General features: G+C 33.9%; 1 protein-coding gene across 18 annotated transcripts in view; it reads right to left on the reverse strand.

Annotated features, from left to right (window-relative positions):
- Positions 1-18,118, reverse strand: part of LOC149785740 (twitchin-like) — a 469,207-nt gene that overhangs the window by 382,055 nt on the left and 69,034 nt on the right. For 17 of the 18 annotated variants that reach the window (XR_016425447.1, XM_089979627.1, XM_089979636.1 and 14 more), the window contains exons 3-6: positions 15,518-15,530; positions 10,729-10,877; positions 9,586-9,741; positions 4,435-4,746 (exon numbers count right to left, since the gene is read on the reverse strand). Coding sequence is in view for 17 of the 18 variants with exons in the window: in XM_089979627.1 (XP_089835753.1) it covers positions 4,435-4,746; positions 9,586-9,741; positions 10,729-10,877; positions 15,518-15,530 (630 nt within the window). In the remaining variant the exon portion in view is untranslated. The remainder of the gene's footprint in view (positions 1-4,434; positions 4,747-9,585; positions 9,742-10,728; positions 10,878-15,517; positions 15,531-18,118) is intronic. The other variant, XM_089979624.1, reaches the window with a different exon arrangement.

Here is an 18,118-nt window from a genome sequence, read left to right on the forward strand (position 1 = left end):
CAGAGAACCTGAAAACAATTCTTTTCAAGATCAGAGAAATAACTTTTCATGGACAAAAAATTGTATGGGAATGAAATCTCTTGTACACAGTTCATTCTATACCAGGCAAATCACTGCCAAAAAAAATCTACTTTCCGTACATTTTTCAGTCTTTAGGAATATAATATGGGCAAAAGTTCATTTGGTGAAAGGTTTAAGAAGTTTCGAATTCCAAAGGATCAAAAAATGTATCTCTGAAAGGCTCAGATAAGCTGATTATTTTGGACAAAAATTATTACCAGAATGGGGGATGTTTTATTGAAACAATTCACAATGTCATGTGAGAACAGAAATATATCTGCTTTTGTATGCCACTTTATCCAAACATGGCCTCTTTCTTATTAATAAAAAAACATTCTCCATCCAGATACAAAATTTGTGTCAGCAGCAATCAAACTGCACATAGGTTTCCTGAATCAGGGACTGTTTGTAGTTTACCATGGGATTCCTGAAAACCCCTGCCCAAGAAGCAACACTGTATGTTATTCATGGAACAAATGCAGTTGTTTTACATAATTTATCTCTTATTTACTTATCAAATATGTATATTTGTTTTAGCCTGCAATGATATTTGAATGTAATAAAACAAAATTCTTTGATTATTTGCCCTTAATGTTCTCCTACTGTGCATGTGGGAAATCAACATGTGCTTCCCCCATAAACTAAATGGTCTCACCGTGATTCAGATCTGCTATTTAAATAAGCATGTTTCACAACTCAGTGTTAATTGTTGCTCTCTGAACTCACTTCAAAAGTGACTAAAGGCTAAAAGAGCACAGAAGTAATTCAAATTTCAAACTATGCTTTTTGAGGATTACAATAAGAACTGGCTGCCGACAGGAACTGGTAGGATACCAGGATATGTACTGAATCTTTACTTGTAACTTGATTTTTTTTTTAAATGAGGTCCCATAATTATTTAACTGGAAACATTTCAACATTACAGTCAACTCTGCTTATATGCATAGTCTCGAGACCGGACCCAAGCTATGCATATAAACGGAGTATGCATTCAAGCTAAATTCATGTAAATTTACAATATAAAATGGGACCATACTTTCACTATTTTCTTAAGCGATCTATGCAATTAAGTGATATGCATTTAAGTGGAGCCGACTGTATCTAAAGAACTTGCTGTTTATAACATTTGATTATAAAAATCAAAACAATCAATGATCCAGAAAAGTTGAAAATAGGTTTTCAGCCTGGTTGTGAAGGAAGCCACATCATTATGAGGGTAGCCACCCTCAATATAATTTTTATCAAGTATGTCATAAGAGACATTCCTACCAAGTTTCATCAAAACAGGTTTAGCCATTTGGGAGTATAAGTATAAAATAAACCCTCCATATGGTTGCTATGGAAACTGCACTGTTGTTGCTCATCCTAAAATTTCTTTATATAGAATAAGTTCTAAAAATTCCTACCAAGTCTGATCAAAACTGGTTCAGCTGTTCGAGAGAAAAAGTCAAAAATAGGTTTTCAATCCATCTATTTAGAAATCCACACCATCACTTAGGGAGCCATATTAAAAATAAACACAATTTCAGTAGAGCATGTACTGAGAAAGATTTCCAGCAAATTTGATTCCAATGGGCAAAGTGAGTTTTTTAAAATTGAAAATATTAATGTTGATGAATGACAGATGGTTGATGAAAAAAACTACCAAAAAAGACACCACAACAAACCCAACAGCCCATCAACAAACCAAATATTATGTATCAGTCATCACTATCTAGAAACCAACTTGTTTGTCAGATCAACCCCAGGTTTTAGTTACTTATACCAGTGGGCAGACCAAACTGATAGTTCATTTGGTTTATGTGTCTTAATATACTCGTTTATCACATATTTATATTTACCAATGATGTAACTTCATGACAATCATGTTACACTGTGTCATAACACTTAGCAACATCAACCATATGTGTCAATGAGTTATGTTATGTCTGCTGAGTAAGGTATAACAGCTAGCTACATCAACTATCAACGAGTTATGTAATGTCTGTTGAGTAATATGAAATGCCTAGCAACATCCACTATAACAATGTCAACAAGTTATGTAACATCTGTTGAGTGATGTGAAGTGCCTAGCAACATCCACTATAACAATGTCAACAAGTTATGTAACATCTGTTGAGTGATGTGAAATGCCTAGCAACATCCACTATAACAATGTCAACAAGTTATGTAACATCTGCTGAGTAATATGAAATGCCTAGCAACATCCATGATAACAATGTCAAAAAGTTATGTAACATCTGTTGAGTGATGTGAAATGCCTAGCAACATCCACTGTAACAATATCAGCAAGTTATATAATGTCTGTTGAGTAATGTGAAATGCCTAGCAACATCCACTATAACAATGTCAACAAGTGATGTCTGTTGAGTAATGTGAAATACCTAGCAACATCCACAATAACAATGTCACCAAGTTATGTAATGTTTGTTGAGTAATGTGAAATACCTAGCAACATCCACTACAACAATATCAGAAAGTTATGTAACATCTGTTGAGTGATGTGAAATGCCTAGCAACATCCATGATAACAATATCAGCAAGTTATGTAACGTCCGTTGAGTGATGTGAAATGCCTAGAAACATCCACTATAACAATATCAATAAGTTATGTAACGTTTATTGAGCAATGTGATAAGAATTCTTTTCCACTTATGTTATGAGACATCAAATGTTATGAAAACTGTTGAAGATCTGCATCTAAGATTTAGCAAATTTGGGTACTGTCCCCCCTTAAGCTGAATAAGGGGGGGGAGAGGCCAATCTGGAAAAAAGGGGAACCAATGTGGTCACAGTTAAAGCCTCTTGAAAGGGCATAAAAAAAGTAACTAAAAATGAAAGCAGAACAAGAGTATTATAATGCATCCTGTTTTATAACTGGTGTTAAAATATGAAAATGAAAATCCATATTTTCTTTCATTAGTTCTTTCAGGGGTGAGGGGTTTGTTGACATTTGCCAGTAAATTACTCATATGTCCCTCCTTAAGTTTTGAAATGGTACTGAATGTCTGAACTTTGATGTCATGTGAAAGTACAGTTGAAACAAAGAATCCTCAATAACACATCCAGTACATGAAAGTAAAACAAGCAATTGTCAACATATGGCTTAAAACTGTGTGATGCACCAGCATTACCATAATTAATGATTTAAATTCATCAACAGAACAAAATGGCATAGATTACAATCTTCTGGCACATTATATGATGGAAGTTCAACAACATAGGAAGCCAACCCTAATATACAAAATGGCCGGGGGGGGGGGGGGATCAACATCATACTGCCATAACAAACACTGCTGTGGAGCTCTATTCCGACAGTGCTGACCCAAGAACTGGAGGCCATATTTTGAAGAATATGTCACACAGGTGTCAGACTATATGGACAATGTTGCACTACATGCTTTATTCATACTATACTTACTCTGATGCCATTTTCCCTATCAAGTGAATCCTGGCAGTCTTGTGGTTGTGTTTTTCAAACTCAGTTGACCACTATTTTACAGTTCTTTGAAAAGCAAAGGTACCCAAGGAATGCCAAAGTCAGCTTAAAAAGGGGTGCAATTTCTTTAACAAAAGAAACATGTGTAATCAGATCCAGCGCAAGGCAATCAGACAAATTCATTTTAAGAAACTTCACTGGTAGTTCAACCAAATTCTGAATTCCTCGGCTACCATTGCTCTTCAACCAAATGAAATGGCAGCTCACTACAGCAACATTATACTCAAGTAAAATGGGCAATTACTACATTTCTTAGAAATGAAGTATGCAAGATTCATAAAAATTTGCACCCAATCCTTATTTTCTGTGTAATTATGCATACACAGATTCGAGTGGTTTGTGTAAAAGTTTCAATTTTAGCAAGATTTTCATAATCCCATGTCCTAGACGCTAATCTTCAATCATTTGTAACAACCAACTGAATACTGTTCAAAGTATTGCATGAATTATGTTTCTAATTAATATGCAAGATCCTCTATAAATCCAATGAAAATTGCATTTTTATTCTAACTGTACAAAACTAGGCAATTTAAACCTATAACAGAGTCAATTTATGTGGATCTAATGACCTTATTTCTTAAAATTTGAAATAAGGTATCACAAAAAAAGTTTAACTGGAAGCGCTAAACAATAAAATTCAATGATCTTTTATTTGCTCTTACTTTTTCCCTGGAAAAGGCATTTACTAATTTGAAATTACAAACTACAAAAATTAATTGCTAATTTTCCAGCCTTCCTTCTAAAATTTATTCACATAATAGATATATCTTCCAGACTTGGAGAAATGCTATAATGACAGGAAGGCCATTTCAACCATTTTCAGAAGGAAAAAAACACAAAACATACAAAGAGGGTGACAATTTTGTAAAACCTACCTTCCAAATTCAATGTAATCGTAGCCGTAGACTCTCCCAAACTATTTTTTGCTATTGCTTTATACTCTCCACCATCAGAAGCACCAACATTGGAAATCTCAAGGGCTATTGTGTGCAAATTTTTGTCAGCAACATCAGTCATTTTGTATTTAGGGCCCCCAGTTATTACTTTATTTCCCTGCATCCATGTTATGGTAGGGACAGGATCAGCAGTTAGTATACATTCAAATACAATCTTGTCTTCCACTTGTCGAATAACAGGCTTCTGGGTAAAAAGTGGCTTGGAACCTTTGGGTTTATTTGCATCACCTGCTGCAATGTTAAAGTTAGTGCTTGGCTGGTTAGCATTAAAAAGCAATAGGCTGATCTACGAAAATCAATTAGTGAAACCTAAACTTAGTAGAGTAGAAAATCAAGGGATTGTAACTTTGCTATTTTTGACCATGTTCTTCAATCTTTGACAATTCTGATTCTAGCCACACAACTAAACACAAAATTTTAAAGCAGACTTACATAAAATCTAATTTAAAAATTATATTCAGATTTTTTTACAATAGCTTTAAAATTTAAATTTAAATCATGCAGGACATATAAGAAAATAATACATAAATTGATGCAATTTTAACCTGTATCTGAGCTAAATTATAGAATGTCAAAACAATTTTAATCTGAGTATGAGTTCAATTGTGTGTTACAATGGTTTTGTAACAATGAAGCCTCATGTACACAATGACAACACACCAACATAAGAATTTGATGAAATTATAAACACTCAACTTTCCCTTCATGATACTTTAATTATTTTTAATTAATTAATTTCTCTACTTGCATCAAAAATTATTAGATGGTCAAATATGACAAAGCTTTACTTCTTAACCAGTGACACCTGGCTGAAAATATTCTCTGGATAAATACTCCTGTATTTCTAAAAATATCAATCAGTTTGTATAAATGTAATGAAGCCCAATGCAAGTGAAAATATTAAATTAAAAGACACAGTAAGATTCTAACTGTAATGAGACTGGAAAATTTCTCTTTTTTTATCATGGAATATTCTCAACCAGTAGATGTCAGAGCTCTGCACCTTGAAATAACCATAAGTTTCCTCTGAGTCAATAATCTCACAGCAAATACTTATTCTTAAAATTCTTTTCAATTTTTGCAGTTTATATAGTTAAAAATGTGGGTCAAAACTAAAGGCAGACAAAATTCAGATCTTTGATTCTTCCCACGTATAAATTTAATTTAAACCAAATGTCAATTTTTAACATGTACATGTATACATTATCAAAGCACCATAACTTTACTTTATCAACAGCTGCCAAGAAATAAAACCATTCAATTTAAGTTTGCATTATCTATATTATTAGACCTAAATTAAATGCTTGGGTGGTCTTCATACCTTTAAATCCCTTGTAAAGAGTTTCCAGGTAATTAAATATGCAAAAACATGAGCATCTCTGGAATTTTGAGTTAATACTTAAATAAGAAAATCCAGTACAAGAAAGATGACAAGATCTACACTTCAAATTCAGATGATGACTGATCTTTATCACATAACTGCATATTCCTACTTCAGTAAGATGCAACAGTGGCTCAGTGGTTATATTGGTTAGTGTGCCAGACTTACGACTGAAAAAGACAGGTTCAAATCCTAAAAATCAGCCCAGGTTAGCTACCATGATGTGCCCCTGGGAAAGACACTATGATCCACTTGTCTCAGCAATAAATAACCTACTTGTGTTCCTGTGCCATCACCAAATCCAAACATTTCTTCTTTAGAATGAGTCAGCCATTTTAAGCAATCTTAAGTCCCATGATGAAGTAACATTGCAACTTGTATAAATATGTAAAAGGTATTTCAATTACAGACTTGACACTAGATTTTCAGATTCTGCGATGGCAGATTTGGGTCTGTGCAGTTTTGCAGTTGTTTTAAGTGTGTATATGTGGTATTTGAAACATTCAACAGAGGAATATTTCAATGGCTTTTTTGGTTTTCACATTTATTATAATCAAACTCCATGAAAATATATATACTGACTGACACTTTCTTATCATGCAAGAATTTTTATAAAGGCTATCATGTTTCTATGCACCTTCAGTGAAACAACATTCTGTCGGTTTTGAATGACTTGAGAGGAAACTTATGGTCAATAATCACTTAAACTTAGGTCTACACTATGTACATAAATAATATGATAAATAGCATCTATTTAAGAAATGGGAAAAGTAAACAAAACAAATTTCTGAATTAACTAAAATCATTTAGCATTAACATCTGCATAAAATCAAAGTCATAAAAAAATGAGAATCATCAATCAAAAATACTGAACTAGTATAACAAAATAGAAATGCACCAGAAATTAGTAGAGCAAGAGCAAATGAAATAAAGTAAGATTTAAATGATACGTTGTAAAGTGAAATTACTAAAATTGCTAAAGTTAAAATTTAGAATACTGTAAAATCTGGATGAAAAGCACATGTAAATAATAAATAGAAAATATGCACACTGAAACAACAATGAGGATCCAGTTCCAAGTTAAGTGATATGGATGGCTGCTTTTTTATATTGTTTTAATCCAATCTTTCCTTTCTATAATGATCAGTTGAATGCTGTTCAATCTGGAAGACTAGTGAAAATTTAGAAGCTTTACAAATAGTTGCAACACGATACATTTCATATCAAGTTAAACTGTAAGAAGACTATACAAATTTATGTGTAATTTGGATTTTTAACATTGCTTTAACAATAATGTAGTCATATCGCTACGATGTCTGCAATGTGGCAGTTCATAGTGATGTCTAGCATTGGGGCATCATGCTGCAGACATGTAGCATCATGTCCCACCCAGTCACATTATCCTGACACCAGGCAGACCAGTCCTAACACTAACCTCTTAATGCTGAGCACCAAGCAAGGCAGCTGGAAGAACCAGTTTTATAAGTCTTTGGTATGACTTGGCTGGGGTTTGAATCCACTACGTCCTGCAATCTGAGGGAGATGCTCAAACAACTTAAGCCTGCGGAGCAGTCAACAAGAAATTTATTCAGACACAACAGTTTTGTATTGGTCAATAATCTAGGTGATCAATACTGAATGGTCAAAAAAGACAAAACATTTGGTTGATGTAGGTCAGTTTTCTCTTTGATTAGGTAATGCTGTACTTTTCAAAACATATGCTCATAACCAGTTTAATGTCTGTACAAGTTAAAAGGGTCAAAGAAACTCACTTAAACATCAAATGTGTTACATAATTAATGAAGCATAAGAACTAGGTCATATTGTCCTATTTTTTATATGACACTGCAGAACATCTCAGGATGTTTGCACTTATTAGGTATCATAACTGTACAAGCAACAGAGTCCTGTAAACTCATCTCAACACAAGAATGGTATGTAATCACTGGATCATGAAGTAGGTCTCAGTAACCTACTTTTGGTACAGTAGTGTTGAACTCCTCAGGATGCATGAACCTATCCATTTTCATGACTGTACTAGCAGCCATGTTCAAAAAACTACTGACTGCATATGTGATGATATGCTTTCTTCCAATGCTACTGACTGCATCTGTGATGATATGCTTTCTTCCAATGCTAATGTTGCTGACAACAGTTTCAAGGTTAGGTTTTTTTATATATCTTAATCTATACTTGATGGCACAATATCAGTATCTGTTCAATATTGCCATGTCAATTTCTGTCATATCTGGTAAATTCTATCGAGTGAGAAGTCCCTCGACAGTTGTCATTTACTTCGTAATAGCTGCCACATTTGATGACGAAGTTCAAACGTGTGCAACAAAAACAGAAACACTACTGTAAGGTCCTACAATATTATTACCAAACAGTTCAAGTCCTAACAGTTAATTTTTTTATAAAATTGAAAAAATCATTGTAAGAGTCCAAAAATCAAACTGTTTCATCTACAAAATGCATACAAATACACAAAAAAATTTTGTTTTTCTACATAGAGCGAATTTTGACTACAAGCTTCTTGAGATGGATGAATGGATTGATGGACAGATGGATGGATGGACATGATCAAAGCAAAAACTGTAAATGATCACTGGAATGCAAAAAAAAAAAGGTATGTATGGTGGTGCAGTACTCATCGAGATGTATCCACATATACAGTTTCATCCCTATATATGCTTTGTGTGAGAAACTGACAAGAGTTTAAAAGCTGTACACTGTCAATGAAGCATGAATATTTACAGTGATCTAATTTTAGTATGGTGATGTACTACTCCTCAAGCTGCATGCATAAATGTACTTTCGTCACTGTATTATCGAATGTCACCTGAATGTAAAAATAGGACATTTGTTAATGCCAGTGCCAACAATAATGCCAATGACAACAATAATACCAATGACAACAGCATAAGCTCATGTGCACTTAATGCAGGGGAGGTAATAAACACATACACCAATTTAAACAATAAGAGAATATGGTTATTGTCCAAATCGTATAGTGATGTCTTTGGTTAAACATCTACTAGTTCTGTAACATAAAAGTGCTCTGCATAACACACAGTCTCACCTTTATAGCTTCAGACTAATCCCTCTGTGTTGGTTACAATAAGTGAATTCGTGTGTGTGTGTTGGGACACTGTAAACCTGACATCTTTACAATTTGAGAGAAGAATATCTGTCAAATTTATTTACTTTTTCCAAAGATTTCTATCCCTCATACCTGGGTATTAATTTTTAAATGTCAAAAATTATTAGCACTGAAATTAATATATGGTCATGGATGACATATGTTAAGGACAGAAGTGAACATGTAGACACTTAGCTATTTGATTTATGTGACAAGAACTAAACAAGAAACTAAACCAATTTGTCCCCACCAGTCAAAAATAGTAGGAGTCAGTGAAGCTGGACTCCATTCAAATTAATCAAAACTGCAACCAGCAACATAAACATGTTAATATGAATATGCAATTATCACAATTTGTCAAGTAAGGTATGGCTATACAGAATGAAATGTGTGTATCCTCAGCATCCTGCACAATACAATGCAGTCAAATGAAATATATTCAGTACCATTTTTGCATAAGAAGAAAATCACAAATTGGTCTTAATTCCGTGGCACATATACCTCCAAAAATGTTTTGTTCTATGGCGGGTCTTATTTTAGAACCTACCATCAAAATTGAGACCAATTGTGGCATTACTCTCTCCAAGGGCATTCTTTGCTGTAACCTTGTAGCTGCCAGCATCTTGTGGAGAGACATCCGTAATCTCCAAGACAATAAGGTAATTTTTGGGGCTCTTGAGTTCTGCTCGCATCTGGATTTTACCTGGAAAAAGTATTCAAAAACATAACGTCACAATATATTTAAATGATGTAAACTGGAAGCATTGCTTTTTACAGTGGCAAGACATATTTTGAATGGATTTTTAGTTTTGATCTAGAAACAAAAGTATGCATGATGAACAAATGGATTAAAAACTAAAACAATCTGAAGAATTTGCAAACAGAAAAAGTCACACAAGTTTTAGTGGAGTTGTGCTCTAGAAATTAATGTGTGACAGGAGGGAACCCATTTCTATATTGCCTGCCATCAAGGTGGGGAAAATTAACAAAATAAAAGCAAGAATATTTAAATCTAGTAGATTCCTATGAAAATAAATATGGAAAGCTTCAAGCTATGACAAAGAGAATAATAATAACAATAATGAGGACTTTGTAAAGCACCTAATCTTTAGAAGCTCTAAGCCCTTTACAACAACTGACAACACCTATAAAAAAGGGGGGAGGGGGAATAGTGGACTTGCCATATTTTATATCCTATTTTTTCATATGTGGGGAACTGAAGTCTATCATTATACTTAAAAACTAAGACAAATGATTCTATATAAGTATAGGTTAATTTTCAGAACGGCAAATACAGCTCTTCAGAGATTTTAAAAAATTCCAGTATAAATCACAGAAAAGTCATGATTTTCTGTTTTGGTCATGTTGAAAATGACCTTCACCTATCGTAAGTTAGGAAAGAATATGGATCAGGCCTTTAAATTCTTTCTAAAACCTTTGCAAAATTGATTGCATTTTCAGGATCAGACTGGAACTGGCCCAATGACAGAACAAAATGTGATTTGATCCAAACAGGAATAACCCTCATACATTAAATTACATAATATGGAAGGTTTAAAATAGTACGATGGTTAAAAACTTTTCATCTGATATTTTATTTATATCTGGAGTATGCTTATAACTGCCACAAAACACCTTGAATGTTTTAATGAGAATGACCTATGTTTTAAATGAATGCCTGCTATCATACCTCCAGCTGTGATCTGTGTGCCATCACGGAACCATGTGATGGATGGTTCTGGGTCAGCTGTAAGCTGGCATTCCACCAACAGTTTTTTGCCTCCATCCACCTGTTGTATTACTGGTTTCTGGGTAAAGTTAGGAGCAATACCATCTTGTCTGAAATATTGATGGGAGACAGTCATCACTTTTTTTTAACACATTATACCTATCAAAGGTAGGAAAACCCATGTTTAATATCTAATATTCACTTCCAAATAATTAAGCACTTTTTTTAAAACATTTTTTAAGATACTGGACAAAACAAGCCATAAAACAAGTCTCCAAATTTTCATGTATGTTTGTTAGTAAAAACTTCATTAATTAAATAACTGAATCATAACACAGGCATAGTGAATTGAGTAAAATTAAAGTTCCTAAATGGGACTGATGCTCTACTGTCCAAGAAGAATTTCTTGGACTTCAAGATAAGGCCATTAATTCTTTGTATGCAATGAGTGTGTGTGTATGTGTGTAAAGCTTTGTGACAATCCTGAATGCAATGAATGTGTGTTTGTGTGTGTATGTAAAGCTTCATGGCAATCCTTGAATGCAATGAATGTGTGTGTGTGTAAAGTTTCATGGCAATCCTTGAATGCAATGAATGTGTGTGTGTAAAGCTTCATGGCAATCTTTGAATGCAACAAATGTGTGTAAAGCTTCATGGCAATCCTTGAATGCAATGAATGTGTGTGTGTAAAGCTTCATGGCAATCTTTGAATGCAACAAATGTGTGTAAAGTTTCATGGCAATCTTTGAATACAACAAATGTGTGTAAAGCTTCATGGCAATCTTTGAATGCAACAAATGTGTGTAAAGCTTCATGGCAATCTTTGAATGCAACAAATGTGTATAAAGCTTCATGGCAATCTTTGAATGCAACAAATGTGTGTAAAGCTTCATGGCAATCTTTGCAACAAGTGTGTGTAAATTTTCAAGGCAAACTTTGAATGCAAGGAATATGTGTGTAAAGCTTCATGGAAATCACTGAATGCAACAAATGTGTGTAAAGCTTCATGGCAATCTTTGAATGCAACAAATGTGTGTAAAGCTTCATGGCAATCTTTGCAACAAGTGTGTGTAAATTTTCAAGGCAAACTTTGAATGCAATGAATATGTGTGTAAAGTTTCATGGCAATCTTTGCAACAAGTGTGTGTAAATTTTCAAGGCAAACTTTGAGTTCAATGAATATGTGTGTAAAGCTTCATGGCAATCTTTGAAATAGAAGTAGCTATAACAAATTCGTGCTAACATGTGGAAAGATGGCAGAAGGACAACACATGATGGTCAACATTAAATAAATTATTCAGGTCTATGAGCAGTTGCCAACAAAAACAAGATACTAAAACAATTATGTATTACCATTGCTATAAGTAAATTATCAAGAATTACGTTTTTCTTAATTTCCTCCCTAGCAAACATGTTACTTAGCATTTTATGTCATATTTAAGAACACATTACTGCACAAATGAAATAATCAGTACCAAACAAATATTTGCAACAAATTACGTGTTGAATTATTTCAAATCTACCAAAGTCAACTTATATAAAATACATGGAGTAGCAATACAGACACAAAAACTGCTGCCTAAATTCTATTCCAACAAAACTTTTGGCATGCATATTTCACAAGTATCTTAAAAAAGAGAAATCCTTTTGGTGATTGATTGTTGAAAAGCAGATTTTATGTCCATCAGGCATAGATTACAGCAGTAAAATTGCAACCAGATGCATTCCTTACCAGGGATATATTACCTACTTCAGATTAGAACTACATTAAGTATACACTTCTACTGGCCATTATTACAAATCTCAAATCCATCAGGAGACAGCTGTATCTGACTTCACTAGGAATGATATGAGGGCATGCAGATGTGAAAAGAACTAGATTTAGCCACTAAGGGCACATGTATACTGCAGTGATACAAGAATGTCTGACAGAACAGTTTCCAATTTTAAATTGATTAGCTGCAGATCACACAGGTTGCCTCTGATCCAATATGATTTGTATCATTAGTTCTTTTGATTGGTATGTGGCAGCCACATTAGACCTCAGATCAGCACCATTTTCATTTAGGACCAACTAGATATCATAAGAAGTCTTTAGTGAAAAATCCATGTTGAGATAACCATCCATTCAGGAGCTGTGATATGATTTTCAAAATAGCCACCATGATGGTCATATTGGATCCCAGATCGGTACCATTTAAATTTGGGACCAACCAGACATCATAATAAGTCTTCAAATCCATTCTGGAGGAATAGCAATAACAAGATTTCCAAGACTGACACTGTGGTGTCATAACAGATGTCCAAGCAGAACCATTTTCATTGCAGACCAACTAAACTATGGGATGAATGTGTGTGTAAAGTTTCAAGGCAATCCTCCAATAGGTTTAAAAGGAGATGTGACAACAAATTTGTGCTAACATTCAGATGGGCAACAGTTGACAGATGACAGGTAAAGGTTACAGACATCAGATCAGCACCATTTTCATTTAGGACCAAATAGATATCACATGAAGTCTTTTGTTGATCATCCAATGTTCAAATGACTATCCTTTCCAGAGAAGTAGCAATAACAAGGTTTTCAAGAAGGATGCTATGGTAGCCATATTGAATGTCATACTGGAACCATTTCACGTAGGATCAACTAGACCATGGGTTGAATGTGTATGTAAAGTTTCAAGGCAATCTCCCAAGTAGTTTAGAAGGAATAGTGATAACAAACTTGTGCTAATGAACAGACATCGGATTACAGACAATGCACACCATCCCATAAGCTCTTCTGGTACAGATAAAAAAAATCATGGTCAGTAAGATCAGCATTTTAGTGTACATTTTATTCAAACAACACTACACGGTAAAGAAACCAAGTTTGCTTCACTTATACTGTTGATGAGCTTCAGTGATTATACTATACAACTAACATGGATACTAATACAAAGAAAAGTCCGCCATATTGGCTTGAATCAAGGTAAATGGTTTTTAATTTTATACCTTTAACTGATTCACTTCAAAATAAGATAATGAGCTAAAAGCAACATGATTTGAATTATCAAGGTTTAATTACAGTGTATGACAAAATCTGTCTAAAAAATGAATTTGTAAACCAGTCACTAAAGTGAAGCATTTTAGATTTATGATGCAATATAACACAATATTAGAACCTCTGGGGGTTGGTTCAATTATTGCATATTCCACATGCTGTCTAGATGCTCAAATTAATTCTTTCCAAGACAGAAATACATACATACCCCATATCAAGCCAATGTGGCAGACTTCACTCCATTTGCATATCTGTGTGACGATAAACATTACACCTACTTCATTTGTTTGTCATAAGCTGCTGGTTATTTCACAGTATGATGATATAACTTAAAAAGGTCTATACTGAAACAATCAAATATTTTCCTACTCTCACATGTGGTGGACATTTATAGTACTACAACTAGTGCCCAGTGTACCTGGCAGGCATTTTAGGCCCAAAAAAATATGTTTCCGGTTGTTTCTTATTGCTGACCCTATTACATTTTTTAAAACTAACAGTAAGGAAAAAAAAGACCTGCCTATCTTAATTTTAAAACCAGTGCAATAGGCAAAACATACTGGGGGTGGCAGGCCTTATTTGGATGTTCCTGTCTAGTCTTTGTATAGCAGATGCTTAAAAGACCATGCTATAAATGATAAGCACTTACTGTTTAAAAGACCTAGTAGCATTAACAAGTACTAATGAATATGTGCTCCAATTAGTGGTAGCCAAAATATCCATTACCTAATCAAATTTCCTATTAACTACCTTATATACTTGCTGATAAGTCAAGTCAAACTGTAAACAACAAAGATCCTGACCTGCCATAAAATAATGTGCCTGCAGATCAAGGTATAGGTTATTTGTTCTACTAATACTCCTAACAAAATGCAGTCCCAGAGCTGCCAGTGCATTATGCTATGGCAGATCTGGGTCTGTGCAGTTGCAGTTGGACTTGATTTATAAGCAAGTATATACAGTATTACATGTTATGAAATTATCTATTTGGCTGCTGCTTATTTCTTTTTTACGGTCCACTGTACAAAAATTAGGGACATATATTCCTATTATCAAAAATATTTACATTACTGGTGTACTTTTTGGCTACTAGTGGAACTTTTATAAAGGAACCTTGTAAATGTAACACAATATGAACTTGTGAAAATATTAGAGAATTATATTGTTTTGTATGTGTGGGCGTTTTTTGGAGGGGGGAACAAAAACAACAAAAAGTCACAAGGTTGAAGTGTAAAAAGGATGGACATGGGTAGACTGGAAACAAAGCGATATTATTAAGGAACTACTCTATCTGGTGGAGTTTTCGCTCAGTCTCAAAATTGTCTAAAAGGATCCCCTCTGTTATATATTATTTGTACATGCTGCAGTGTATTAGACCAAAAATAAAATATGTGTTTCATGTTGGTTGACTGTCCCTATTTCTCACTGCTGACCTTAGCACTTTTTCCCCCATGACTAAAAACATAAATCACAAAAAAACACATGGACTATGTTTCATGTTTAAAAAAAACACCTGCCAACCCTAATTTAAAATAAGTGCAATAGGAAACACACATATTTGTTGGGGGTTTTTTTTGGCCTTATGGGAACTGTGAAAGGAAACCAGAAAAATATGAGCCCATGATTATTTGCATCCATTTCTGAGAACAAAGGCTTTTATCGGTTTAATCCCTCGAGATGTTCTTGAAGACACTTCATCTGAATACTCACTGTTTTTGCTGCCCTGTAAAGAAAAAAGAACAGCATATAGTTACAGTGCTTATAATTTGCTTTACCAAGACCTATCGGCCTGCAATACAAAACCAATATTACATAATAATTTGTCCTCAATAACAATATGGTTATTACCATGATGCAAACTCATGACAAATTTTCTATGGCTTGCCTTACTCATTTTCTTGTCTTAATATATTGCACAATATGGATGTAATATATCAACATCATAATGAACTGTGGTCAGATTCAACTGGCTAATAATATCTGCAAAAATATAGATAACCAATATCCTATAGATCTGACATGTACCTACCAGTCACCCCTGCCCACAAAGTACTAATACAGAGTACCATATTTACTATAAATAGCTATATATTCTGCATTAGTACATTTCAGTTGATATATATTTGTCAGATATAAACAGAAACAGTCTAGAAGAAATGGTAAATGGAAGAAAACAATTGATGGAATTTTTAATGAGTTGTAACCTTGCCATTGGAACATTGGAATGTGTCTTCCATGCACCTTGAAAAAAATGACTCAGTGTTCTTGTAGTAATGAGGATTGCATGAGAAATTTGTATGGTGTTTCTTGTGGTACTTTTAATATTATATATCGTAAAAGTCAGAGGTTAACTGCACGCTTTCTACTGTACATATTCTTTCATTAAATAATGCAACTGCATCATATATTTGTGCCATTCTATTGCCCCAGCCCCATACACCCCAACATGTTACATTACCTGGCAGGGATCATGATAAATTGAGTTCATCCCTAATGTTGCTGACAGTACAATACACTCATCATGATAAATAGAGTTCATCCCTAATGTTGCTGACAGTACAATACACTCATCATGATAAATTGAGTTCATCCCTAATGTTGCTGACAGTACAATACACTCATCATGATAAATTGAGTTCATCCCTAATGTTGCTGACAGTACAATACACTCATCATGATAAATTGAGTTCATCCCTAATGTTGCTGACAGTACAATACACTCATCATGATAAATTGAGTTCATCCCTAATGTTGCTGACAGTACAATACACTCATCATGATAAATTGAGTTCATCCCTAATGCTGCTGACAGTACAATACACTCATCATAAATTGAGTTCATCCCTAATGCTGCTGACAGTACAATACACTCATCATGATAAATTGAGTTCATCCCTAATGTTGCTGACAGTACAATACACTCATCATGATAAATTGAGTTCATCCCTAATGTTGCTGACAGTACATTCACTCATCATGATAAACTGAGTTCATCCCTAATGCTGCTGACAGTACAATACACTCATCATGATAAATTGAGTTCATCTCTAATGTTGCTGACAGTACAATACACTCATCATGATAAATTGAGTTCATCCCTAATGTTGCTGACAGTACAATACACTCATCATCATGATGTTTATTTTCTGAAGACCGCATTCTGCCACTGCACAACTCAAATGGCAGAACACCATCAAAATCACTTAGAAAGCAGAAATTTATTAGGAAATCTCAGACAGAAAAAAAACAATTGAGCATTCCTAAAACTGCTGCAAGTTTTATGATAATTTTGATATCATTAGTTTTTCTCAAAAGTAATTCAAATGAGGGAAATTGTAAATTATATTATCATCTTTACCATACATTTTAGGACAAAAAAATATTACATTTTTCAATGTCTAAAAACCTTAGGGTCAAACTGGTCCAAAGCCTGTGTTGGGGTGGGGTGGGGGTGGGGCAAGATTAATTTGTTTTCTGTAGTTGGCCAATTAATTATTGTGTTTACACTGTACATACAAACACAATCAAAATATTCTTAGTCTATATATCAATTATTCTTTAAATATGTGATATAAACGTTGCTGTTTTCAAAATGAGAAAATAACACATCAAAACAGCAGTTTGTTTATGACACCGCACTCAATCGTACCAATCAATCCGATTGTCAGAATTGCTCATGTGACAAGTTATCAACTCGTGTCTTTTCAGCATTAAAATGACTAAAACAGTTTCAGTTTAATCGGACTGCAGTCAAGAAGCAGAAAAAAAAAACAACCAAGAAACGTTGCTCCTTTATTCTTGGGGTAGGGAAAATAAATGACCTTAGAAAGGAATATGAATGCATGAGAATCCAAATAAAGTAAATAATCGCCATTTCAAGGAATGTTTAATCAACTTCTAAAAAAATGACACCCCAAGTTTTCCGAAGTTTACCGGTTTTATTTTGCATGAAAAGATTTTCACTGTACTCTCATTTAACAAATAAAAATTAAGCGAAACTAAATTTAGTAAGAGTCTAAATGTCTAAATGGTTTTTCGTCTGTCAATCGATTTATCGTCTTCTTCTACTCCTTACCGCCAACTTGAACTTCTGCATCGAAATTGTCGCGATGCTCTATATAAATTAACTTGTTAAGTATCTTTCTGACGACTCAGACCACACAGTCTAATATATACACCTAACACAATTAAGAGGCTTTGAAAAACACTGTATGTTTTTTGTATTTATAAGTTTGACACCTTACAGTGGTTTCGGCTTTCTAGACATATTCATTATCCCATTTGAAACAGAATTTTCCGATAGTTTAAACT

This window comes from Sinohyriopsis cumingii, chromosome 13, assembly GCF_028554795.1.
Source record: "Sinohyriopsis cumingii isolate HCF-2022 chromosome 13, ASM2855479v2, whole genome shotgun sequence".
NCBI classification, from domain to species: domain Eukaryota; kingdom Metazoa; phylum Mollusca; class Bivalvia; order Unionida; family Unionidae; genus Sinohyriopsis; species Sinohyriopsis cumingii.